Below are 27260 nucleotides of genomic sequence, written 5' to 3' on the forward strand. Positions count from 1 at the left end.
TGTGACGGTGAACGCGACCAACAACTCCTTAAAAGTAATTCTAACTTAGCATTGGCCCGGATTCATTTATGTTTCAAGATTAACTGCTCTCTTAATGGGTTAAGATCGTTTTCATATTATACCTGCTCTCGGGAGGAGAGCAACACACGCGTAGACACGCGTGACGTGGTTATTATTCCAGTGACATATTTACGCGTCGTCGTCAACTTCGTACTGCAAAATTCTAATATCAAGTCCTGTATAATTGGTGACGAATTGATTGTGAGTTGCGAAAGTTTCGGTAGAATAAAATACCGAATACGATCGAAATAATGTACAGGCGATAAAAACTTTGGTAATGTTTACGGGTTCGTTGACCGTTTTTACAAGTGTAACCCAGAGATATCTCATCGGATCATTGAAATGTTGGGAATGAAAAACGCCAATGTAGATACGACGATTCGCACGTTTGAAAAGTTGCGAAACCGCCTAATTCCGAATTATTTGATGGCGAAAATTGAAGTAAAGAGATCGAACTTTTACGAAACAACAAAGCTTCGAACGGTCGGAAACGGTCGACGGCACAAAGTTCCGAAATGCAAGATTCCAAAAATTCAAGTTATACTAAAGAGCAAAGTTTCGATACAGGCCAATACCAAAAGTTAAAATATGCTCACACATCGTAGTTTATTCAACGAGTGGGTGTAAAAAATCTGAAAGACCGAAGATCGGAATGACCAGGATTCCGAACGTAAAAATATCGAACATCCGGAACAAATAAAAATCAAAGTGGTGAAATTTCACCAAGCCGGAAATTCACAGAACTGAAAATCTTCGATCATTCGGAATTCGCTGTTTCGGATATTCAAATTTTCTCAACTTCGTCCTTTCGGAACTTTGAGTGTCGGGTTTCGGACCATTCGAAACTTCGATGTTTCGACAAAGTTTGATTTCTTTACTTTAAGTTTCGCCCCCGAAACATTCAGAATTTTGCGCTTATAAAACTTTTCAAATTCGGAAATTCAAACCCGAATCGAAAATATTTTCCGAGGAGGAATTCATTCGCGTAAATGTTGTCCGGAAAATTCAATCCGGGGAAAATCAATCCAAGATTTCTAAGAAAAATTCTGGAACCAAATTTCCACGCATTTCCAATATACCGGTATTAAGGTGTGAATTTTCAATGATCCGTTGATAAAATTTGCATAAAGCTAAGCTTGTAGATGTCAATAATTCAAGACGAGTTTATTATTATAATTATATGAAAGTACAAAAAATTGGTTCAACTTTATTTCTAGCTTTTCTGCGTCGCATCGGAGACTTTTTATGTCAATTTCCTATCATAGAAAATTCCCTCCGTATAAATATACCTAGTACGCATAGGTGAAGAGCCGAGCTATTTTCTTCTACTCCTACAGAATTGAGGGTCGATTCTAGCGTGGCGTAAAAGTGACGCTTTTTTAGTCTCCGGCTTCCGGGTGAACCACGTGTGCCAATGTATGGAAGTGTGGGGATGATTTATATTTTGGAATTTTGCCTGACTACCTTCTGGCAGACGCGCTCATGCAGACCCTTCTACATCCCTAAAACCTGCATCTTGAGTGAAATTGCACTTCTCGCCTTTCGCGTGTGCACAAATACACGTTTTATTTACTTTTCAGAAAAAACATCTAAATCGGATAAAATATATCGTGGATTCGCCATCGAATTAAATAATACATGTAAAGGGAAAAATAATGCGAAGATGATAATCCTCCTCCTAGTCCGAAACACGTGACGCAAAGAGAACACTGATCTATTCGAAATTCTCCGTTTACGGTTAGAAAACTAATTTTCATGTATTGTACCCAGAATAATATACTTCTGTTACTTTCTGCAAGAAATGAAAATAGTCAAAGACTGCGTGTAGTAATCGCAAGTGTGGAAATCTCTTTCGGTCCAGGAGGTGTAAAATAATCGTTCCTACGTCTTCCAAAACAAGAAATTTCCTACTTTTATTTTCTCTCTTTTCACTTTTCCGACTTATCTTCGAGTCTTCGGGTCTGATGTACAGTACACACGTACAGACTGCATAGACGTAGGTATGCGTATATAATGCATTCCCGACCAGGGAGAGCCACGTGCGCGACACGTGCTTTGCTTTCCTCACGCTGTTGAAAAACGCCTGAAAATCGTAGACGGGGTGGGTAAAACGAAAAATAATCAACCTACACTGTGTGAGAATTTTTTCCTCCGTTTCTGGATTGTTACAAACAATTTGCAACTCGATAAACATGTTCAACAACTTGCAGCGGCTAGTTTCAAGTGGATTTCACGTATAATCCACGCCAAATGGCAAACACCGATCTCGTCGTCACCAGGCGAGTGATCAATTGTATGAATAATTGAGAGCAAATAGTCCGAGCAGGTGATGCGACAGCGGCTATAATTGCAAAAATGGTAGAATCCAAAGTTGTTGGAAATTCAATTTCCCATTATCATTTTTACGCCAGGATCAATATTTGCAGAGTTATACTATCAAGTTTATCAAAAAAATCGCAATGGGTGGAATTTTATTTCCTTCAACTTTGGATTCTACCATTTTTACTCTAAAGTTGTAAATTAACGAGTTATTTCAGGAAAACGAAAACAATGGCGGGATTTTCCCGAAAATCAAGATTTAGACTTTTAACCACCCCCCCCCCAAAGATTAAAAAAAAAAATCGCTCCCCGTAATTATTTCCATTTAAGGCTATGTTTATGTCTATCTCGACTGGACTACAGCGAAGTCGTCAAAAATCTGGTTCACAAGTATCAGAATCTCTTCCTGTATCGCGCTTGAAATCATGATCGGAATGAATTGGTTCGAGAGGTGCGTACGTACCTAATGACGAAACGAGGATCTACGAATCTGAGCGAATAACCCTTGACGTCGATTGGACGAAGTGCGCAGGGCACGTGGGTAGAATTTCGAGATGTCCCTAATTGCGAGCAGCGACCAGAGCAGCGGGTTTATTTCAATTCGAAGTCATACCGCGCCTCGGCAATATTATATCCATATATGTAGATACGTGCGTGCGGCGTGACCTCAGTTCTTAGCAAGTATAAAGCCACTAATTATACACGTTACATCCGACTTGACTGACTCGCTGGCGTTTACGAGACGTCGCGTCGTCTAACTTGCCCACCGCCACCCAACGTACCTATTATATACGTGCATACGTACATTCCGAATGCTTACACCACCGAATGACGAGGAACTTGAGAAGCAACGACGAAGAAGACGAAGACGAAGACGGCAACGATATGCCTCTTAGGTGTAATAGAGTGCGTCACTTGTTTTCAATCGTTTATAACATTTCACCGGTATATGGAAATTAGGAGAGAAATCGAAAAGCCCTGACTAACAGACCTGTAAATTCCAAGCGCATTTCTCATAAACCTATATATATATATATATATATATATATATATTATATGTATTAGGGTAGGCCAAAAAAATCGACTATTTTTTTCTCACTTTATACTCCGAAAACTTAGTTGGTAGAGACCTCGAAAACATTCTCTCCAAGTATGAGCTGTTAATTTTAATAGGAAGGTCCTCCGCCTCGCAGTTTTCTATTTTTTTCTTATGGCGAGGAAGAAAAATAAATATCTCGGTATCTACTGTTTATAAAAAAAGAAAATTCGTTTCATATTTTCGTAAGAAATTGAATTCTCTGCAAAAAAGGTCTCTTACAATTTTTCTGTATTCCTTACTGTTCAGATGTTATCGAAGGTTAAAGTTTGATCATTTTAAGGTAAGATGTCGTTTTTTTTTTTACGAATTTTATAACTCTTCAACAAAAAGTCATTATAATACGCGCAGCTCATGGATGTGTCGGAAATTTACTGCTCTACAATAATGGTCTCTTATGATTAGTCGATTAAATGAACCGTTCAAAAGATATTCACCGTCAAACTTCAATGCACACTATTTTTAACAGTTTTTTTTGTTAATAATTCAAACAATTTCAATTTAATTCATTAGTTTCGGGAAAATTTGTAAAATTTTACAAATTTGTTTATTTAAATATATATACACACACACGTATTATATGTATATCATAGCAGATGCAATAAAGAATGAGAAAAGAAAATGTGAAAAAAATCCTACGCGGTGTAACAAATTTTTAATCCGGCAAGAAACTCTTCGAATATTTACGTAACGCGTCGCATTCTTTTCTCATCTACTTATACTTATGTATATATACATGGTCATATCGCAGCTCCGTCAGGAAGTAGGGAATCCGGACTGTCGATCTGGCAGCTCTTGTAAAAGATTCTTTTCACATTCGAACGTAAAAATGAGGCGATTTTTGCCGCTTTCTGAAAATGAATAAAAGACCCTGTTTCGCAATGAATTACGTGCGCGTTGGGAAATAGGGAACCATTTCTCCACCAGGTGGGCAAAAACAGTTTTTGTCCATTGGTGAAAAAATATTTCGCCACTAGTGGAGAAATGGTTCCCTATATCCCAACGCGCAAGTAATTCGTTGAGAAATAGCGTACCTTGTTTATTTTCATCAGACGGCGAAAATCACTCAATTTTATACATGTATTGTGAAAAATATCGTGTAAAAAATAAAAAAATAAAAATAAAACCCGTGTGTAATAACGATTTTGAGTTTGTACGATATAAGCACTCACTCGGAATCGTCACTTTTGCCCACGCGTCGCACAATATAAAATTACACCATTATACCAAGTCGTCATGATTCCGTGTACAACAATAACGAAAATGAAAACATCAAGGACGAAAGGTCGACGACGCGTGGAGACACGCGAGCTTCTGGATTTATATAATCCCGATAGTAATCCTCGTTAATTATCGACTCGGGTAAACCGGACTCGATCGGTTTTCCAGGCAGGATTTTCGCTAATGGAATATCGACGTAGACCGATCTCGATTCACACGTGTGTAAAATCGCAAGGCGTCGCGTCGTCGGAGAGTGAAGTTTTATCGCATTGAAGTTACAGTAACGATTATTTTGCGATTTTCTAATTTCCCGAAATTCGGTAAACCGTAATAAAACAAAACGTACTCAGATTTCGATATCTCAGTTCCTTAAAAATCGTTGTAAAATTGAAAGAATAGCGACTTCCATCCCCGATCTTCCCCAAAGTTCAACCTCGTGAACTTTTCACCATAGTTTGTATACCCGGCCTGTTACACCATGCATGTGGCCCTGAGGCGCAGGAGAGAAACGGGAATATCGGTGGCTGCATTGACTGCCTCGGTGAACCGGTATGGAATTATTATTGACCTGGTCAGCTGCACTGGCTCTCACAACTCGACGAGGCATCGAGTTAAGGCATGAGTGTAGTACCAGAATGACGTTTGATTAAGGATAAATCGGATCGACGGTTTTTCTTACTCACCCTTTCGTCGAACATCTCCGCAGGCATGCGACTCGCCGTTACTCCGTTCATTTTTTCGCTTTCCCGTATTTTCAACCCGTGCGGATGAATTTTTAATCCGTTTTCAACTGCAGCGAGCACATGTATAATAAGGTTTATAAAACAACAGCTGCCGCTTGATTTACACCGGCAATACGGATATACATAAATACACGTTTATTACCCAGGGGCTTGTAAGCTATTGTATCAAAGAATTGTAATTATCAAGAATAAATTATTACACCCAGAAATATTTCCGGCAAGGATAACGACGCGTTTTTTACACTCTGATTTTTGCTAACGAATTCGTTCACAGTATCGTTGCTCGTATTTTTCTTGTTATTCACACACACATATGTATATATATACTACCACTTTTGTTACACTGTTTAATTGTAAGTGCATACGTCCGTGTATTACAGCTTACTCACAGTGAATCAGTCCGTTGTGTATTCACGGAACTATAAATTTATTCCTCGAACAGAACTGAACACTAATTGTATACTATTATCGTTATCGTTATGTACTTTTCGTCTCGTCTGCTGATCGAAACTTGCACACTTGTATACTTGCACCAAGGAGTGAAAAGTTTCATTGATCGAACTGCGCATACCTTATCAAACACGTTAGGATTTACAGTCTTCGAAGTCGCCTTGAAACGCGAGACCCGGTTATCTATAATGTTATACGTACAGACGCAAGCACGCATGGAATACTTTTGAATAAAGCATAGAGGCACGTACGATATGATGGATTAATTACAAATTGCAACGGTTAAAACATTCGCATTAGACACAGCGCGTCAAAGTTTCGGCGAGGGTCGAATATTCCTTCATGCCTTATTGACTCAAGGTCAACCCGAGAGTTTTGACCGTTGCCTAGTTTATGCCGTCAATCTTTGCCGTTTGTAAACGATCCTCGATTAAGAACTGTTCAGTTGTGTTGCTACCGCGCACCGCATCAGTACGCGATTTCAAACTCCAAGCTTAACCTGAAAATCACTGCGCACGCGCACATTTTTTTCCTCCCGTTGCAAAACACGTGGTGGTAAAAGTACATACCATGATACGTTACGCGATTTCGGAAGTACGGATAAAGAACCGCGCGAGAATTCTCAATTTATTTCATACGCATCGTCCGTTCCATTCGGCTTCTTTACTTCCCTGTTAGGACAAAATCACCCTCAATATTCTATCATCATCGAAACCCTGTATATTATATCGAATAACGGGTAATCGATTTCATTTGAAATTAAACGGCAAAAACAAACGCACGCGTCTACGAACGATGTGACTTACTTCGTGGATGAGACTATCGTGCGGACAAATGACAGCTGACCCCTGACTACGTTCACGCGAAACCCTAAATCCAGGATTCATGCGTCTGGAGCGACGGTCGGATTAAAGAATTCTTTCGTACTGAGGTTATAGCTGATTAATTCTCAAAATAAATTCGTGATTTACCGGCGGATGGAAACGTGATCGGTGAATCAAAACTTCGCGGACACGGGCCGATCGTTCGTCGATCAACGAGTCTTAGAAGTTGATCCGCGAGATATCTGATGCAACCGTATTCTGTAAAGCGGTGTTAATAAATTTATACGAAATTGATTGAAAGAAAAAAAAGAAGAAGGCGAGAGGTACTCCACTGACGTTCGCAGATACGGAAACCACGTGGTTAATGAACAGAATTCAGACTGCCCGCGACGAACGCTGATGCGAAGCGGAGTTGAGGCGCACCGCGTCGCGACTGGCGCGGACTAAAAAACGACACGATGACCTCATCACTCGCTATGTTCTCTCGCGGCGCGGTTACTAACCGTACTGAAAACGTCGCCACCGTCGTGCCGAGCCGCTCTAATCCGACATCGCGCGCGTACGGTGAAAATATTTTATACCTACGCGTCGTAGGCCCGAAGCCATTTTTTCTGTATCTATATCGCTACGCGACTCGTTTTGCTTTTCGATTCTAAACCTGTTGCGGGACGTTCGACAAATAGTTTTGTCGAACCGAAATCATGCAGACCCGGCTTTTCGAATTTGAATACTTCAACAGACTTTGAGCTGATCAACCGACGATAGCGCGATTGATTATACAGTCCAGTCGGAATGTACGTTTGAGGTTCAAACGCCGGGGGGGTAAGTAAGTCCAAATTCAGAATTTTGACCAGATTTTGCAGTAGCAAATTCGGCTGCCATTTTGAATTCATGGTTCAAGTCGAACAATATCGATCGTAGACATAAAATTATTGCAACCAAAGTTGTAGAGAATTAAATTTTCTACGAGTTTAGCTGTTACCATTTCTAGTCAAAAATTGAAAATGGGCGATTTATTTGAAAAAACAAATTCCACCTTGAATTGAAGATGGCAGCTGAAGTTACTGTAGAATCTTGTGGAAATTCTTGATTCGCACTACCGACGACTTCCCCTCAACGATGAGAAAAAGAAAATTGTGCTATAGAAAAATTTCATCTTCAAATGTTCTTTTTTTTACGTACCTGTAGTTAGCGACTGGATTAATAACAAAACGATAAAAGCACCGGAGTGCAAAGAACAAGAGACACCCTTGAGTCGCAAAAGTCGTCTAACAGACTTTTTCGATTTCTAGACGTCTTTGTTGTTCGGATGTTTTTTGGGCCCCTGCATAATTGTACATACGGGTGGAAAATAGAGTCCCTGGTGGCACAGGCGACGCCGATTGTCGCTACGTTCGTTTTATTATAGCTGGTAGATCCGTGTCGCTGATCGTAGACAAAACGATCGGCCACGGAGCTAGAGGGTCGAATTGGTTTTCAGGACTCCGAGGGGACTCTATAGACGCGTGATAGAATAGCGAGGGGCCAACTCATCTGGATCCTCGACACTCTATATCGCAGCTCTTTACGTCCAATCTTTTTTCTTTTTCATTCCTCTCGACAAATTCACGGCCGGTTATATATCACGTACGTACGTACCGATTATTTTTATTACGAATAGAAACGTGCGGAAGGGCGTTCGCTTCACATGCCCTATATTACTGCAGCGCATCACGATCACGTGTGATTTATTGCAAGTCAACTTTTCACGGCTACTGATGATATAAATGGACATATATATATACATACCTATATAGATATACATATAACGCTGAGATTAACGTTCGTCATTTTTCTTGTCTAGAAGTCACTTGTTATATTTCCGCTACACAAAAGCAGTCCCCTGAAACCTGTAGCTGGTGATCGCGTAATGCGGGATCACCAACTGAATTTCTATCATGTGTCTTTTAAGAAAAATAAAAAATTCATCGAGTATAAGTTCAAATTAGGAATAACGAAAATTTTCATACAGAACGTCATTCTTATTCAGAAACGATTGTTAATCAATTCCGCAATCGTGTTGGCGTTGGACTTAAAATCTGATAGTTAGATTGTTGTAAACTCGTGTTATTGTTACATAAGCAACCGTCAGTTTCTGTTTGAATTTTGGAACGTAATAAAACTTGAGTAATGTGAACAACAGGACGACTGGAATAAAACCGGTATTACAATTTCTCGTAGCACGAAAACGTATGCATTTTAGTCTTGAAATTTAATTACCACAGTGTCTGCGAAATCCTAGAAACTCGGATGCAAATATACCGTATACTAAGGTTTATTCTGTAATCTGAGAATTTTGCATCCACCTTTCCAAATTTTGAAATTCTGAGGTAAGAATCGAATGTAAGTCACCCGAATGATCTGAGTCTACAATTATAGACACAGTCAATTGCAATAACGGAATTTCACCTCTGAAAATTTGAAAAATTTGAGAAAAAGCATTCCAAAGTTTTACGGTAAGTATGTCAACACCCGATATAATGGATTTTAAACAGTCGTCAAATAACTGTCGCATGGACCAGAGAAGCTGCTCGATCGTATCGCACTCAATGCTGCAAGACTATTCCTTAGAAGTTTGATATATTCTTGTAACTTCACACGGAACCCGTCACACCTTTGTTTTAACGATTAGGCCAGCGATATATTGTAATATGTATTACCGTCCGCACGTCAGGAATGCGCATGCAAAAGCATGGCTTACATGATTATAGGTATACAAACTACTGTACACGTGTACACACGTGCTATGTATACAGACCACGAAGAATACTTCAAATTAGATAACGCTGCACGTTTCGCGCGGTGGCGCAGAGAATTATCTTTCAAGTTCCATAACACCGGAGACGGGGTAATAATATTTCTCATTTTTCTCATTCTGCATCGTTTACAATGCATGCATAAGATAACCTGCAGTTGGTAGACATATACAGCCAGTATCCACTATCCAATATCCACTCAACTTGAATCTCGTTGCCGACCTTTGCCGAGCTAATATATCATATAACAGCCAACCTGGACACAGATCCTCCAATGCAATATATATGTGTATTATATAAAAGTATTACCAGCGAAGCAAGAAAGGTCACGTCCTGAGGGTATAATTTGAAAAACAGAATCGAGGTAAGTTATACTGACTTGTGTGAAATACGATTTCAAAAATAATGGAAAAGCATGCAGTTGGTACGAGAAAGAAAATAATTATACTACATCAATTTTTCATTGAGTCTTCGATATTTTATGCCAGTAAATTGCTTGAGGAAAGAAATATTCTACTATGTACTACGAATAAATTGAAACCAGGCCTAGTAATAGAAACATATTTTTCAAATTACAATGCAAATTTTTTGAATCGCATAGCCGTGTGAATAAAGATTAATTTTGTCAATGCGCAGGTATATTGAACTTTTGTTTGCCAATGGAGTGTAAATCATACACTGTGTAAAAGTATTGATATTACATCAGCTTCTACAATTCTGCAAAGTTCAAAAACCATCCCATCAAATACAGTATGCAACAAACCAAACGCATCTGTCCTTTTTACTTTCTGTAGTAAACTATTCCAATAATTCTTACAAAATGAAACCAATAGCAACTTAAGTCACCGATGAAAAATCAAGCCCTCGCAGTTAGAGACATAAATTTACCAAGAACCCAAAGTGAAACAATGAGTTCTACTTAATTGTTAACTCGTAAAATATTTATTTTGTTGTGAGGTCAAGTATTTGATATTATTTTCAGCAAGATTAAGTTTAGTACGTTTAAAAACTACGTTTGGAAAAATAAACTATGTTCGATGTAGATATGTTTTCCATACGGAAAATTTATATTTAAACCATTAAATAAGTTTAAAGATCGTAGATTACTGGAATGTACACGATTGCGAAAGAAGCATTGCAGCACCCTTGTATTTCAGAAGCATATAAAAATCATTTGCCAATAATTATTGCGCATATTTCAGAATGATAATACAGTGATAATAACCATAAATCGAGCGAACTCAATCGAAATAATTCTGTACTCCCATTAAGTGCAGAACTTCGTTTACTTCGAACTGATATCATTAAGAAGTCGTAAATCTCTTTTATCTCTAGCGTGTCAAAGCGTAAGGACAGTTTGTAAATTTCGCACTCGTTAAAAAATGACAGATCGTCCATGTTCCGATTGGAGGACGACAGGCCAATCAACATTCGTCCGCTCGATCGGTGTACAACATACATGTGTAGGCAACTGTACGTATGCACACGTGCCCCACAGACGCCTGGCCTAACAATAAGTCTAAACAAATAAACTATTCTAGTGGACAGTGGCTAATTTCAACTGTCGCAGACTTAAATATTTTCTATTATAACATAACGGCAGTACATCACTATATTTGGTAAACAGATCAGCATTGGATTTTGAACCAGTCCGAGTCAACACGCCGAATACACGTTATATCCAATTTTAGGTTAGCTTGAGTAAGGTTATGTTACTATCGCAAACGGCTATTTGAGTGAAAACGCAATCGATTAATATTATTTTTCAAGTAATTTGTATCTTGGATTAATAGCGTGAGAGAATGTCAGTTAATTTAGTAATTAAATTAACTAAATTTACTGAAATTCTCTAGTACTATCAGCGTAGATTTACTCGTCATGCCATAAAACTGCTTGACTGCTTTTATTTCTTTGTTTTCTAGTTTTATATAAACTGAACTGTTATCCAGGTTCATGACTGACTTTTAATTGGATTTCCTTTAGAAATGGACTCGGATAAATCAAAAAACAGCAGAGAACTGGATCCAAAAATAAAGATCAAAGTAGAACCGGGTACATCAGGATCAACGGTGTTAACAAATGTGAAAATTGAGGCTGGACTACCTTCTACGAGGCTTACTTCATTTAGATCACCACGAGATTGGACACTAGGCGGGCATGTGAAACTAGAAAAACCAAAAAAACTGTATACTCCAAACTTGAACGTACAACGAAATAAAGCTAAAGAGTAAGCAGGAATCATATTTATACTATTGTTATCAAGGCATCGTAGATGTAGTAATCTGTTTTACTTTGCAGTGATCACACTACCGTAAAAAATAATACTAAAGTTCCAAGAGAAAGAGGCCGCGGAAGAGGACAAAGTACAAGAGGTAGAGGCAAAGGAAAAGTCTCGGATAACATTATCCAGGTTAGGTTATCTTTGTTAATCAGAAGTTGGATTACAGTGTTCAAAGATTCATGGTTGATTTTTTGTATACATGTACTCTTTGCAGACTGACGGAGTATTCTCCAGTGGTATAGCAGATTCTTCACGAGCCAAAAAAAGATTCAGTAGTTACAGAGATGGTAGCAATTTGAGCGGCAATCGAAGTGCCAGTACTGTTTTAGAAAAACAAAAATTAAATTTAAACCAGAAGATTGATAAAGCTGAAGAAGAAGAGAAACTCAAGCACCTGCTTCGAGATGATTTTATCGAAAATGGAGCTGTACCAGATATGGAAAATGCACCAGTGATGCTACCTATGGCTGATGATGGTCAGTATCAAACCTATTTTAATTAGCCTTCATGCAAGTTTGATGAGACAACTAAACTTCTGTCACTTCTTTTTTTTGTTCATTTATCATTCCAGCACAGTTATACAAGAAAGAATTCAAGGAAGAACCCCAAGTAATAAAGGCTGATGGATTAGATGAAGATGTGAAACCAGTAATCTTAGAAAACGGAAAAGGTACGTCACAAAAATTATTTTGTAGGAGTTTCCAGATCGATGGAATAGAAAATCTTCAAACAAATGGCAGAAGTAAAATACTTACAGACTGCACATCGATTTGAATCATCAAATTTTAAAGTTCTTGAATTAATTAATTTCTTAATCATAAAATTTAGACTGCTTGAAGTACTTCAAATTTTTTCAGTATTGAAACAAATAATCTTCCATGAGGAAAAAAAATTATGTCGTGCACGATTACTGTCATTCATTACAAAACGTTGCAATAATAATTAATACTTAAAATTTTCCATTCTTTCCAGTATCAGAAGAACATAACACAGCAAAAACTTCGTTACCGAAGAAATCGCTAACAGAGGAAAAAAAACTTATCACTATTCCACAAATTGTTGCAAACGAAGCAAATAATTACATTTTACTACAGGTACAACCGATGAAACTTTTTTTTTTTATTTTTACTTTGCACTGATATGCCTTTGACTGAACCTTATCCTGTGGCGTAAATTATACGTTGTACTTTACAGTTTCCCGATTGCCTACCTGGACTTAAAACAGATGATGAATTGAGTGATCCAAAAGCGAGAAGAGCAACCGATTTAGGTTCAGCAAATCCTAGTGATATCAATCCCAAGACTGAATACTGTACGCTGAAAAACTTGAAGGAAGGAATGCTAGGGAAATTACAAATACTAAAATCTGGACAAGCGAGACTTGTTTTAGGGGATAACAAATTAATTGTAGATGTGGGCTCGCACATCAGTTTCAGACAAGTAAGTTCAAGTGAAAAAATTCTGTGATCTTATCAACGTCATCATGTGAGTAAAGGCGTGCATTTGTTGAAACTTTTCTTTTGTTTCAGGATCTAATCGCTGCCAAATTGGACCTTGAAAAACTTGAAGGCGAACTTATTAACCTTGGCTCAGTCAGCAGTACCCTTATTTGCTTACCCGACTGGGAATCAATGTTAGATAATCTTTGAACTTATGAGAAAAGCAAATTTCAATTGTTTTAATTTATTAATTGTACTAGATATTATTCTGGCTGTTGTAAAAATTAAACGAAATCTGAAATTCGAAGCCCTCTCTTGCGTGGGATATCGCAATTGAAGTACTCTTTAAAAAATCGCAAGTTCATGAAAATCATATTCCATAAAAAAAAAACTTATAAAATATAGTGCGGAAACATTGAGTGATAAAATTGAGGCTCCGTAAATTTTTTCCTTGTAGTATTAAGTTAATTATTTCACATCTCAACTAAAATTTCTAGTGATAATATGATATTTATGTATTTAAACGTGGAAAAAAAGTTACAAGTTTTTCTTAGTTGAAACAATTTTTATTTCACGGACACGCGATTCATACGATTTCACAATGTTAGGTATGCTCTTCGATTGTCACACATCCTTTCACATGTCAACTTAATTTACAAATTAATTGATTATTTCACACTGCATGGTATGAACACTTTTTGGCAATCAGAAACGTAAAAAAAACTTTTACCTCTAGTTTGAATTTCTGATTGCATGAGAATTACAACAAAAAACGAGTTGTAAAATTACTAGCATAGATACAATCAACTATTGTAAGTTTTAGTTTTAGTTTTTTATGGTACTTTTTTTTTATAAATACCAAATTATTTTTTAATGGTAATATCAAAGAAGTTGCCTCAAAAATTGCAACCGCAGTCTGTTAAAATACAAAACCGTTAGTTATCAGTTTTGTTTATTGGATCGGGTGAATCGTTACTTTGGCATAGCCAACCTAAGAAATAACAGCCTATAATTATTTGAAATACGTCAACTTCTCTGACATTATCTTGCATGAATTACGCACAATCCATTTAGTCACTTTGTTCAATACTGTGTCCTTTCTTCATAGATTTCAAGGCTTTTTCGCGTAGTTTTTTTTCGAGTTCTTCCGTGTTCCCCTCACTTGCATCCGATTCTTCAGACTCTACAGCCTTCTTTTTTTTATGCTTACGATGTTTCTTATGCTTTTTGTGTTTTTTGTGCTTTTTATCTTTCTTTTTCTTCTTTTCCTCCACTTCACTATCCTGTTATCCAAGAAAAACAAGAGAAACAAAAAACAAATTAGATTCAGCGAAAGTTTGGCTTCCGGTATCTTCAATTCATAACATTTATGTCGTATTAGACCTACACAGTTATTTTATGCAAGGCAGAATCCAAGTAACTTAATTTATATGCTACCCAAAAATCATTAAATTCTCACCTCAGATTCGCTTGTACTTGTCTTCATTTTCTTTTTGCGTTTCTTCTTTACCTTCTCGTCGTCACTGCTATCTTCTACCTTTTTCTTTTTCTTACTTTCTCGCTCTACAATTTCTTCATCTTCCGAACTGGAATCCCGCTTGGCTTTCTTTAATTTGGACCTTCCCTCATCGTCGCTGGTTGATTCTTTTCTCGACTTCCTACTTCTCGACTTTGCATCCTCAGACGAGCTGTCTCGACGCTTTCTCGACTTTTTCGGTTCATCGTCAGAGCTGGAGTCTTTTTTCGACTTTCTTGACTTAGATTTCTCCTCTTCTAATTTTGATATTTTCTTCAATTTCATTTCATCTTCGTCAGACGTGGAATCTTTTCGGACCTTTTTAGTTTTTCGTAGATCTTCCTCAATTTCCCTCTTTGACCGCTTTCTTGATTCTATGTCGCCACTGGTATCACGTTTTCGAGTATCCCTGCGATCCTTACTACGATCATCCAGCAAATCTGTTCAATGAAAATTCGGACATACATGAATTTAAATCAATAACATTGGAAATTGTGTTCAACTCTGTCATCAATTCTGTGGATGATTAAATTGCTTATATTATATTATTAATTCACAATATCACATCCATTTTGTGTAAAAGTATAAACGATTAATCATAGTGAGTTTCAAAGTTTCACATCAATGGTTCTCTATTTTTAATTAGATAAGACCTTAGTAATTTGCAACGGATTTGCAATACAGTAGAACCACGTTTATCCGAGGTAATAAGGGAAGAGCATACCTCGGATGAGTGAAATCTCGGATGATACGGAAAACATGTGCAATCCAAGCCAATGTAGTTCACAAGAAACTTTCACAAGTTTATGCGTGTTCAAACAATGTAGCAACACAAAACTATTTTATACATGTGGGAGAAGAATAAAGAGGATACATCATCAAGTGAATTCGAAACTTGAACTTTGAATGAATCCGCCGTATCAAGCGTCAAGCATTATCCAACATGTGTTAAGAAATTTTCGTCTCTTCAAGCACCAGTAAGAATATAATCTGTAGGTGAAATGTTTACATCTGAAATTCTTGCTTCTTGCCGTCTAATGCCGTCTAAAGCCGTCTAATGAATGATATGCGGATGTGCAAATCATTTTTTTACGAGAAGAATATTGTTGAAAGAATGTAAAATTCGAAAATTTGGTGATTTCGAAAAATCAACGATGGAGCCAGTAATCGAACCTGGCGTCTAGAGAGAGGAAATTCACTGGTGATGAGAGAAATTAATGACAACAGAGTCAGGGCGGCTAGGTGGTCTAGTGGAGTAAATCTCCGGTAAAGCATCTCTAGACGCCAGGTTCGATTCCTGACTCCATCGTTGATTTTTCGAAATCACCAAATTTTCGAATTTTACATTCTTTCAGTTGTTCAACATGCTTTGAATATAGAACAAATAAATGGTTTGTTTATAACAACGCTTGGATAAAATCGACAGTCATGGAAAAGCAAGCGAATTGACAGGACGTGTTGGGATCATCGCGCTTTTTACAATGAGCTATCCACGAAATGCACATCCTACACCCTCTCCGCCTTTCCGAGGCTTCACCCCAACATACATATAAAGCAAAACGGATTATTCCGTTTTGTCCAAGATTGTCCGTATTATCCGAAGATACACCTCGGCCAATTCAGTGTTCGAATGAAATGGGCGTCTCGGATAATGCGGAACATCGGTTAATCGAAGGTCAGATAAGCGAGATTCTACTGTATAAGGTTAGTCATTATGTCCCGTGAAATTGGACTTTTCAAACGTATTCCACATAGTATTCCAAATACGCGTCGAAGTTTTTATCACCAAATATAACTCAAGAAACGTTTATGCAAATAATAAACTTTTCGAAACAATATGGTAATAATGAATCATGTCTACTTACCCGACCTCCCAGCATCTCTGCTCTTTTTAGATTTGCTATCAACGTGCTTTTTGTCATCTTCGGATTCAGAACTAGATTCGACTTTACTTTTGTCCGATTTGTCGTCGTCTGTTGATTCCTTTCGAGATTTCCTTGATTTCTCGATCCGTTTTTCTTTCTTCTTGTCTAAAATTGTAAATCAGGATTGATTGAGGATAGCTATATGACTGAATGATTAATATATTTTCAACAAAATGTAATCAAGGTTCATTGTACGTGTCTTAACAGTTTATCAAAGGTAAATGAAATGAAATCGCATTTAGAAAGTTCTCAATTTCGAGTAACTGACTGATTCTATACAGATAAATATTTTCATTGTTGTAAATCTTACTTTCATCATCGCTGTTTTCGGAGATTGAAGATTCATCCCTCCTGTCTCTTTTTATTCTCTTGTTTATTTCATCAACTGATTTCTTCTTCAAGGACGGAAGTTCAACCAATTTGTGAGTTAGTTTTTTATCGTCAGCTGTAACCTTGAGCAACTTCAATGGTCTCTCTTCTTTCTTCAGCTGGAAAACATCACTGGACGAAAGAGCAGTTTCTATAGACTTAGGTGAATCATCTTTATTATCTCTGGAACCAATATATAATGATTTGTTAGATCTTCATAAATCCTCATCAATTTGAAATGATTACATACAACTTCTATTAATGTTACCTAGATGGAGTTTGTTTAATCCTGGCTGCAGCAGCTATGATGTCTTCAGTTTTTTTAAACGGTGATGGGGTTCGAGACAAGCTCTTTGAGAACTAGAACAAGATAGGTATACTCATTAGATAATGTTCATGATCGTGATAAATATATAAATGCATGCATGGAATGATCGTTGAGTAATGAAGAATAAAAATATAATAATTACCCTGTGCCTCGTAACAGGAAGTATTGTAGTTGGCGGTTTTTTGGGTGAAACAATGGTTTCTAATTTTTTTGGAACAATAGGTTCAATTTTTCGAACTTCTTTCTCCGGACGTATAATTGAAACTTCTTCTTTTGAAATCTTTTCCTTTTCTTTTTTCTTGTTGACGTCTTCTAAAATTTCTCGCTCTTTCACTTCCTGCGTTGGTTGTTTTATTTCCGGTAACCTTCTGCTAATTAAATATTGATTACAATTAATTTTTTTCAATCAATCATTGTGCCAAAACTGGACAAAGTTTTATACATAAGTACACTGTAACATTTCCTTTGTATAGAATCTGATTACCTCAAAGTTCAACCTTTAATCGATAAAATAACACTATTTATATCCGGTCTATAGATTAGATATACATAACATTTGTCTGCAACATAATACTCTTATACAGAGATCTTGTGAAATGTATCCTTCCAAGCTGCGAGAGGCGACACAATACTTTACATTAACTGTTGTTAGTTGGCCCCCCCCTAGAGTATAATGGGATCACATCACATGATTGTTTCAGTATGCGCTGTGTCGATATTAGGTTCAAATTTCTTAAATTTGCTTTGAGATACTTTTTGTATTAATTTTCAACATATTTAAAAAAAAATCAAAGCTACTGTGATTTTTTTTGCTTAACAATCATCATAAGGATAAATGCAGAAAACATATTTTTCCGTTGAAGCTTAACAAGAATAAGAATACACCGAACTCAACGTGAAAAATTGGACTAAATCGGAGCAACTTGAAGATATGGAAAAAAATTGTACAACTAATTCTATTTCTGTTATTTCGAATGTTTTCTTCTTTCTTCAAGCTTCTTTCTCTTTCAATTTCTGACTTGCAGATTTTCCGCCACATACATTTACTTTTGTATAGCATTTACACATGCAAGCAATCATAACACAAATTATAGTGTGATTAACTTGATAAAAAAACAAATTCATGCTTCAAAAATCGCGATCAATACGTCACTCACCTGGTTGATTGTTCCTCATCACTAGAGGAACTACTCTCTGTACTTTGCGAGCTACTTGATTTAGATCGTCCGTTTCGCAACATCTTCTGAGGTCTCCTCTCATCCTGTTTCTTGGCAGGTTCATCTACCACAGGTTTCTTCTCCTTTGGTTTTTCCCTCACCTCCTTATCTGGAGATCGCTTGTAGGGCTTAGAACGCTCCAACGATGATTTGGGCTCCTTCGACCTTGCTCTGGATCTATCAGGTGACGTCTTACGGTCTTTGTTTTCCTTTGGTTCTCGGGACCTGTCGCGCCTGCTAGATCTGTCACGGGAGGAAGATCTATCGTACCTGTTCGATCGATCCCGACGTTCCGGTGACCGTCTGCTGTCTCGCCGGTCAACGGATCTGTGCCGATCGTGTCGTTCGGACGACCTTCTTCGGCGATCAGGTGATGACCTCCATCTACGTCGATCCCCTGGGCTAGGTGAACGTCGACGATCATATCTTCCTGGGCTACGACGCGGTGGGCTTCTGGTTGTAAAGAAAACTGTTTAAGAAACTTTGTCTACAAAACCAGAGCAATACGCAGACTTGTATACAAAACTTTCCGAGTTTTCTGATATTGTCGAAATTTCCAGATTTTTCATAACACTCAAACTGTACATGTGCAAATTTAGAGGTCCCTCAGTATGTGATTCAATGTCTTTATTGGGTTTACTCAGTTGTATGAGAATCTTAAATAATCCCTTTTCTATACATGTGCACACAATATCAGGAATCTAAATTAAATATATTACCTTCGTCGGCTTGGAGCTCTCCGCACAGATGGTGGCCTCATGCTTCTCCCACCACTGTATCGATCAACCCTGTCTCTTTCTCTATCCCTGTCGCGATCGCGATCGCGATCCCGCCTCCTGTCTCGCTCTTTTTCAAAAGACGATCGTCTGAAAGAATAATGGCATGATTATATATAATTGATAAAGATATTTTATGCTCATTATAAAAGTTTAAGATATTTTCAGTGTAATACCTTCTGTTTCTATCTCGGGATCTGTCCCTATCTTTAGATCTATCATTCCTGGGTGAAGGGCTCCTTCTTTTAGGAGCAGATTTTCTTTCACGACTTGAATCAGAATCACTACCACTTTCATCTTTATTGGTCTTTCTATAAGATCGTTTAGCTTGCACACCATCTTTTTTCTTACGGATTTCAAAATCGTTTTTGTCTTTTGCTCCTTTCTCTATGTCTGATCCTGAACTACTGCTCGAACTCACATCACGCTTCCTATTAGAGTCAATATGTTCTTTTCGTTTTTCGGGAGTCTTGGATCGTGATTTCGATGACGCCGAATCGCTTGAATCAGACCGTGATTTTCTAGACTTGCTGCGGTCAATGCTCTTTGATCTTGATTTCTTGGAACGAATTGGCGATTTTGAACGTGATTTTCTCGATTTTGAAACAGGAGACTTCGATTTTGACCTTCTTGACTTTGATCGATCTTGAGATCGTGATCTTGACCTTCTGGTTTTTGACTTGGACCGAGATCGTCTTGTTCGTGATTTAGAACGTGATCGTCGTGATTTTGATACAGGCGATCGTGACTTCTTAGATTTTGAAATCGGCGATTTTGACCTGGATTTTTTCGATTTACCAGCAGGTGACTTTGATGGTGATTTTTTGGAAAGTTTTTCTGCGAGTTCTACAGATGGAGAACGGTTTATCTTTTTCTTGCCGTCAGCGATGCTCATTAGCTTTGCTTGTAGCCGTGATATAGCAACTGCTGCCTCTCTGAAGGAATAAATTTATTAGGTTCGACTATTTTCAAAATCATTAGTATACGGTTGACTCTATTCAAATGTAAGAATCAATACAATTTTGAATTATATACTACTAGGTCTGAAAACTCACGGTTTAGTTTTAACAGGCATTAGCGGTATTGCATTGTCAAGTTGAGGCGAATCTTCTCTTTCAGTTTTGACCTCAGTCATTTCTTTACCGTTGTCCTTTGATGAGGATTTTGCCGGTGATCTTGAACTTGATCTTCTTTTACGGCTTGAACGATCTCTATCTCTATGGCGATCCCGTGATCTGCTCCGTTTATTCCTGCATTAGAATCTTACTTGAATTTGTGACGCAATTTAAATAATCGTTAATACTTTTAAATCTTGTAAAATAATAAAAAAATGTTAGACATAGGACACACGACATGTTATATAGGTATTAAAAGTTGTTATAAGATACATTATGATTGACGTTCATGCATTATACAAGTGGAAATTTACAAGGGTAATTTAAGGAAAGGTTACCGTAATCAGGGAACTTTGGTAATATGGGGGAACTCGTGCTACTGTCAAAAAACACTAATTTGGTGTCCCACTTTGAATTCGTTGCAACTTATGTATGTTGTAGAATATTGAAAACTAAAAGACACGTATTGCTTTTTTTTTATTGGTGGAAGACCAATTTAAAAGGGTGAAAACGATCCCCAAAGATGGGCAACCACTAGGGTGATACCTTCATGCGCTCGATGTATTTGAATGAAACCAACACTGCAATGTTTCTATTGATGAATGAGACATTTTAGCGTTGGTTTTATTCTAATACATCAAGCGTTGCTATCCGTAACTGGGAAACCATCCCACTGAATGTCTATCTTTGCAAGTCATTTTTCCCCCTTTAAATAGTTTTTCAGCTGATAAAAAGCAATACGTAACTCTTAGCTTTTAATGTCCTACAACATACATGAGTTGCAACGAATCGGTGAGATACACCAAACTGATGTTCCTTGTATGTAGAGCTGTTCAGTGTTGGAAATTTGTATCGATTTGTAATATAAATAATTAATCTAGTATAAAAAAAAGAGCTAGTTCGGTATTAAGTACAATTGTAATTCGTATGTATTTCAGTATTTCGAACTCTGTATTGACAAACGATATCATTATTGAATAATCCTTCAGTGGAGTTTGGATTCAGTTAAGACGTATGCCGGAAAATTGAATGATATACCATTGACACAGGAAGACAAGAAGGATAGCAACGAATGACACAATTCCACCAATAATATACAAACAAACAGTGACCATTGAAGATAGTGCCAAAAAAATTCGAAGCAGAGTTAAAAATAAAAGTTGTACAAATTTAAATGACTGACCTGTCCCTGTCACGATCTCGACTACGATCCCTTCGTCTTTCTTTAGATGATCCTCGGTCTTTTTCTTCTTTCTTCAACTTTGCTGATTCTGCATCATCCTTTTCCTTCTCCCGTTCTTTTTCCTTTTCTTTCTCTGCTAGCGACGCTTGCAGCTTCTCTTGTTCTTCCTGTTAATAATATTTCATACTTCAAGAACAAAGAAAATCTTTGCACTTCTCACAATTACAAACATGAATAAATTACTAGCTTGATGGTGAATATAAGGAGTTACAATTCAAACTTGTTTTCGTCAAGCATTTACACGTATTCATGTGCACTGAATAAAGATTACAGCTAGCAACAATAAAGTTGTAAAACTGTGCCGATATTAGCTGAACCATCCAATTCCTAACGGTTACAACTAGATCATCTGTAAGAACCTACAATGCTTGTCAGACATTTTTTTTAGTCATCAACAAACAGCAGTTCAATTGATAAACAATAGATCACGTTTACAGAGTCAAGGCTGTCTTAGATGCAGCACCATCTAGTTATAATTGGCATGTTCAAAAATGGTATGGAATTCACTCCTCCTAAAGTCAGTATACACACCTATACCAGGTGAAGCATAATATTCAAGAGGTGATTTTACTTGATAAGTTTATGCTATGAAAATTTCGAGAGTAATACATAGAAAGTATAGTTACCAGGCGTTTCTTGATTTGATCTTTCTTCTGTTGCAAAAAAGCTTCTGGGATGCCAGTGATGCTTTCTTGTGCAGAGACCAACAGGTCCCAAAGTTCGCCCATGAATGATCGGGCATTTCTGCCAGTCAGGAAACCAGTCAGATTGATCTGCATTTTTCGAGGATCGGGAAACTGTAAAGTACATAGTTTTTGGTGTGAATTATAGGCAATATTCCATAAAATTTTCATTCATATAAAAAAAAAATAAAATTGTGCCCATATAAAAATTCAGCGAACTGCAATTTTAGGGCAATATCAGAACTGTTAAAACTACAATTATAATCCATTACCTGAACCTAAATTAGTAAAGAAATGGTCCTAAATCAGAATAGCGTGAAAAATATTGTTTCTCAAATTTTATTGTAAACAATTCCTCAGTAAACATAGATGCTTTTCCCCCTCGAAAAGCACAAAAGCTTGTTAGAACCCTAAAACGTCAATCTTACCACAACTGTAGTTATCAAGTATCCGCAGCTCAGATCATTTCACATCGATGATGCCTAAATAAAAAACTAATATAAAAACAGAAATATCATTACAAACAGCTGATTACGAGAATGTGATTTTGAAATGTTACGGTGGTACAAAGCTATAATGTAAAAATATTGATTAGACACGTGGATACAATGATTATTAGCTGAAAAACGAAGAATTGATAGAAAAGTATAAGTATATATCATCAAGAAACCAACCTGTCATAATGACAAGGATTGTCACAACATGTGCGAATATGATGCTTGTCTACCAATCCCACTCTCCAAGCTTTGATCACTTCACTTCCACCTTGAAAGGGTGGACAGTTGAGATCGAACAGCAATAGTTCAGAAAGTCCCTTCCCCCCCCGTTGACTAAAGAAGAGCCGCAGGTGTGTCTTCAGTGTTGGGTCGCTCTCATTGGTCAACGGTGAGCCCTGACCAAGGTCTGCAGATGTTTGTCATCTTTGGAATGAAGGGAAACTGCCGGTGATAACCAAGGTCCATGGTTCAAGGCCACCAAGGCCTTTCTGCTGCGTCGACAGCTAGTCAGTTGAATTGCCTCGGAAGAGGCAACTCCGTTTCCACGAAGAGGTGGTGCACGCGTCAACATGACGCAAAGCCTTGATTGAGGCTCTCCAGGATGATGAGGAACTCGTTCGCACGGACAAGATGTTGCAGTAGAAAAACGTAGCTGGTCTCTGGGTGATGATGACGGGGAATGGTGACTCCGCTAAGGCGGAGGTTGCTAGATGGTGAAGAATCGGCAACTGCGGCAGCTGTCCTTAGCTGCTGATGCGACGTGGTACGACGTAGAAGACGGATCACGCTATGGTTGACGGTTGATAGAAAGGCGGCCAATCGGATGCAGAGAGGAACACATCCGAATGCCATTGGGACAAAAGGGTTGAGCCCCCGCAACGGTTTCTACTTATAATAATGGGGAATTCAAAGAGACGTGATAAGACTTGTCATATATAGTGCAATTCAACAATTTTCTCCTACGCACTTCACTTTTTTTTTTTATGTCAAAGTCTGCTTTGTTTTGTTAAATCTACCGCTAAGATCACTACATTACACAGAAGGAATGATACTTCCAAATTTAATTATTAAGGCTGTTACATGATGATGTTGCGATAAATAAATTTCACGTCCTTCAGAAAGGCAATAATACGTTCTGCTTCATTTTTTCCTTGCCGAGCAAGAGATGCATTGTTTGACCAATGAGTAGGATGTTTATGACTGTTTCAACACCAAATTAGCATCCCAAGATTCATTCATTGTAATAGTAGCAAATTTAAGAATTTAAAGCTATTAGAAGGTGCGAAACTACATCTTATTGTCAATAATATGACAATTCTAGGTTTCTCAGACATGAATGACAATTTTGATCAGGACAATTCTGAAGTTACACAAAATGACGATGCATCAAAAAAGTACAAAACAAGTCTAACCAAATTTGCTAAAATCATACAACTCAAACCTTTCGAAACTTTAATCATAAAGTATTTGCCAAAATGTTTTCTGTAATCCAAGATAAAATTCTTGAACTGGAAACATTCGTATCAAATCAGGTACTACATAAATTCTGAATTCATTCCAAAGATATGTGGGACTTTTACCCGAAATATGGATTTATGCTTTCACAGTTCGAGTGTTTTAGTTGATTTGAACAATAAAAATCAAATCAAAAGTAATCAAATCATTAAACTGATTTTTATCAATGATAATACAATTATTATTTTTTATTGCGCAGTAATTCTCTTGGTCAGGGGCCATATCAGACAGGCTACTGTAAATTTACAAGATTGAAGTCAGTGATATTACTGTAACAAAACATTGAAAAAAAGATTACCAGGTTGCAATTTTAGATTGACTTCGAAAAAGTTTAGTTTCCCAAGTATGAAAATGTTTTGCCTTACGATGTACTGAATTTCAAAAAATCCCAACGTTACAGAAAAGCGTATTTTGAAAAAAAAAATAATGTATTATTATATTAATATTCCAAACATCAACCTCATGTTTATTTATCCAAAGATCTTATAACGTGGACTGATTGTTTCAACTATTTTTTGAATCTACGCTCAATTTGAAGAAAAAACCAATGTATTTGTATAATATTTACTAGAAAGACTGTTCTTTAAACCCTGAATGTATTTTTCTGCGTTATAAGTATGTTTTTAAAATTAAATGACTGGTGTTTTAAAACAGAAACAGAGATACTCATATTTGAGATGTGGAAATATATCATGGAATAAATTTCTTTGAGAAAACATTCTAGACATGTGATCGCCATCGTCATTGCCAAGCGTTTCTTGCAATTTTTATCAAACTCCATGATTATGTACAGCAGAATTATTGAGAAAACTGCATACCATAATTCAGTTTTCACCCAACAGAATTACTGAGCCAAATTTCTTCGTTGAAGTTATTGAAAACTTAATGAAAAACACCTTACAATTATCGGTTTGACATTTTTGTAACTGTCAAGATGAAGTGCACATAATTCATTGGTACGAGCAGCTGAGTGTGATCGCATATCTTTTTGTCCGGACTATATCTATGATAATGTGTGTCAAAGTAAATGTTCTATGCTGAGGGGAAAAAGCCGAGTATACAAACTGCTTATTCAATTATTTAGACCATTCTATCCATTTAAATCAAACAGAAAATAAGTAACGATTTAAAACAAAAAGGATATTCTAAATGTTCTTACCTTTTCCTCCAGCTGGTTGTAGACGAACTCAACCACTACATCATCTTCCATGCCAAGGATCTGATTTATTTTGGTAGTAATCCAGGGCTTAATAACATCCAATTTTACTTTGCTCATGTCTACCTGTAAGTTGTAATTATGTTTTTTCAATACTCGTACCGTATCATTCACTTTTGATTGAAATAAAATGATCTAGTAACCTAATCACAGCTAATAAAGTACAAGGTTGAACTTAGTAACGTAATTTATTACAAGGCTGAAGTTAGTAACGTTGACGTATGAAAAAAATCATTATTGCGCAATTTTAGAATAACTTTGAAGGGTTGGCTTTTTAAAATAAGAGTATGTTTACTTGATCACAGTTTACTACATTTCAGACATTCCTGAAGGTGCAAAATAATGATTAATCTAAACATGCATCGTTACAGTAATGTTACCAACTTCATCCCCATAATTTAGTGATGTCCTGTTCAAGTAGAGACAAGAAAATCACCAAGTTTTCAGCTTAGCAAACTACGTACCAAGTGACGTTACACATGATTCGTTGACATTAATTCAAAATACATTACAGATATGCAATGGTATTGAAAGACGAAATATTGAAACTAATTACTGTCCGATTACTAAAACAAAGGTTAGAGATGAATCCAAAGAAACCGGATTAAAAAAATACACAAGTATTGGCTTGACAGTAAGATCGTCATTACAGAATAAAGGTTCATTAGATGTGATGACACATGACTATTGATAAGAGTGAATATGTGAATATGTTAAAATATCACAAGAGTGCCGCGTGCTGCAAGGGAGTTGCGTTTCATGTATTTTTCACAACACTCTAAACGCGCCAGACATTGACAGCATGGTTCTTACTTCATGTGTATGTTTTGGATTTGGATTGCAACCGAATATAATTCATAAAAACTCTGACGGCAGTTCAACTGATCTATGCTTGTCTGGACATCGGTTAAAACTTCAGAACACTTCCGCAACATTAAAATATTAACGGAAAGTATTTAAGTTGTGAAAATTGACTGAAAGTGGCGAGTCACTCACGAGGGGCTTCAAATGAAACCCCATTATGAAATACTAATATATTTTTAGTTGGATCTGGAAAGTTCAATTGCTAAGTAGAACCCTACCTTTTGAGTTAGAGAATCACCAAATTTCATCTGCTTCAACAATTTCTTCTCCTTATCGCTGAACCGCGTATCCTGCGATGCCGTGGTCCCCTGTAAATACATATGCAAAAACAGTTAGTGAAGATAACACACGATGTAAAAATGTGATATCGTATGAAAAATACGCGCAAGATCTCACCGTGTACATCATCTCTGCCGGTTGTTACAATCGCTGCTAAGCCTGAAATTGGACGAGGGCGAAAGGCCTGCTGCGCGTTGTGTACGCTCGGGAACAGTAAACCTGTATTTTAAAGTTGCAGAAGAAACGGCATAATGACGTTGAGTCACTAGAAAATATAATTTTAGATGGTGGAGTGAAACGTACCCAGTTGATGATATTTTTAGCGACAAAATATGTACGATTATTTCGTTTCAGCACACATTCGCAAACAACAGTTGACTCTGCGATACTAGTCAATCTAACAACATGGCTAATGGCTGCTGCGATGCTGCTTACTTTTCCTGCTTACATTGCTGCCGCACGGTGTTGCCAGATGGTACACGTAATGCG

At 37.1% G+C, this 27260-nt stretch overlaps 3 protein-coding genes across 15 annotated transcripts in view; 1 reads left to right on the forward strand and 2 right to left on the reverse strand.

Annotated features, from left to right (window-relative positions):
• LOC124180219 (four and a half LIM domains protein 2) overlaps window positions 1-7123 on the reverse strand; it is a 139928-nt gene extending 132805 nt beyond the window's left edge. The window contains exons 1-2 of one of the 2 annotated variants that reach the window (XM_046565487.1): window positions 7050-7123; window positions 5380-6072 (exon numbers count right to left, since the gene is read on the reverse strand). In XM_046565487.1, coding sequence (XP_046421443.1) covers window positions 5380-5430 — 51 coding nt within the window. In that variant the 5' untranslated portion in view covers window positions 5431-6072; window positions 7050-7123. The remainder of the gene's footprint in view (window positions 1-5379; window positions 6073-7049) is intronic. The other variant, XM_046565525.1, reaches the window with a different exon arrangement.
• A 2725-nt stretch (window positions 7124-9848) lies between these two features.
• Window positions 9849-13940, forward strand: LOC124175395 (DNA-directed RNA polymerase III subunit RPC4). 5 transcript variants are annotated; one of them, XM_046555640.1, is made up of 8 exons: window positions 9849-9872; window positions 11492-11735; window positions 11807-11918; window positions 12004-12265; window positions 12361-12459; window positions 12762-12883; window positions 12984-13229; window positions 13319-13940. In XM_046555640.1, exons 2-8 carry the CDS (start codon window positions 11494-11496, stop codon window positions 13436-13438), a joined length of 1203 nt encoding a protein of 400 aa, XP_046411596.1. In that variant the 5' UTR covers window positions 9849-9872; window positions 11492-11493; the 3' UTR covers window positions 13439-13940. The 5 variants fall into 5 exon arrangements, with proteins under 5 accessions (XP_046411596.1, XP_046411582.1, XP_046411571.1 ...); XM_046555626.1 differs by lacking the exon at window positions 9849-9872 and adding an exon at window positions 10970-11209; XM_046555615.1 differs by lacking the exon at window positions 9849-9872 and adding an exon at window positions 10971-11277.
• Window positions 13773-27232, reverse strand: LOC124175356 (serine/arginine repetitive matrix protein 1). 8 transcript variants are annotated; one of them, XM_046555555.1, is made up of 16 exons: window positions 27075-27232; window positions 26889-26990; window positions 26711-26800; window positions 25572-25694; window positions 22344-22514; window positions 21658-21824; window positions 20415-20609; window positions 19536-20294; window positions 19303-19449; window positions 18524-19033; window positions 17509-17737; window positions 17307-17398; window positions 16980-17221; window positions 16610-16774; window positions 14688-15184; window positions 13773-14511 (listed from the first exon to the last, which is right to left on the reverse strand). In XM_046555555.1, exons 2-16 carry the CDS (start codon window positions 26898-26900, stop codon window positions 14299-14301), a joined length of 3612 nt encoding a protein of 1203 aa, XP_046411511.1. In that variant the 5' UTR covers window positions 26901-26990; window positions 27075-27232; the 3' UTR covers window positions 13773-14298. The 8 variants fall into 8 exon arrangements, with proteins under 8 accessions (XP_046411511.1, XP_046411501.1, XP_046411551.1 ...); XM_046555545.1 differs by having other exon boundaries at window positions 17509-17734; window positions 18524-19036; XM_046555595.1 differs by having other exon boundaries at window positions 17509-17734; window positions 18854-19036; window positions 27075-27231.
• Between the last annotated feature and the right edge of the window lie 28 nt (window positions 27233-27260).

Source organism: Neodiprion fabricii, chromosome 1 (genome assembly GCF_021155785.1).
Source record: "Neodiprion fabricii isolate iyNeoFabr1 chromosome 1, iyNeoFabr1.1, whole genome shotgun sequence".
NCBI lineage: Eukaryota > Metazoa > Arthropoda > Insecta > Hymenoptera > Diprionidae > Neodiprion > Neodiprion fabricii.

Excerpts from the sequence above, each read along its gene's own strand:
- LOC124175395 (XM_046555640.1), top strand. The coding sequence starts at position 11,494 with ATGGACTCGGATAAATCAAAAAACAGCAGAGAACTGGATCCAAAAATA. Across the intron at positions 11,736-11,806 it reads CAACGAAATAAAGCTAAAGA|TGATCACACTACCGTAAAAA; the intron begins GTAAGCAGGAAT and ends TTTACTTTGCAG. Across the intron at positions 12,266-12,360 it reads GCTACCTATGGCTGATGATG|CACAGTTATACAAGAAAGAA; the intron begins GTCAGTATCAAA and ends TTATCATTCCAG.
- LOC124175356 (XM_046555536.1), bottom strand. Across the intron at positions 19,037-19,302 it reads AGAGCTCCAAGCCGACGAAG|AAGCCCACCGCGTCGTAGCC; the intron begins GTAATATATTTA and ends CTTTACAACCAG. Across the intron at positions 15,185-16,609 it reads CAGAGATGCTGGGAGGTCGG|ATTTGCTGGATGATCGTAGT; the intron begins GTAAGTAGACAT and ends TTCATTGAACAG.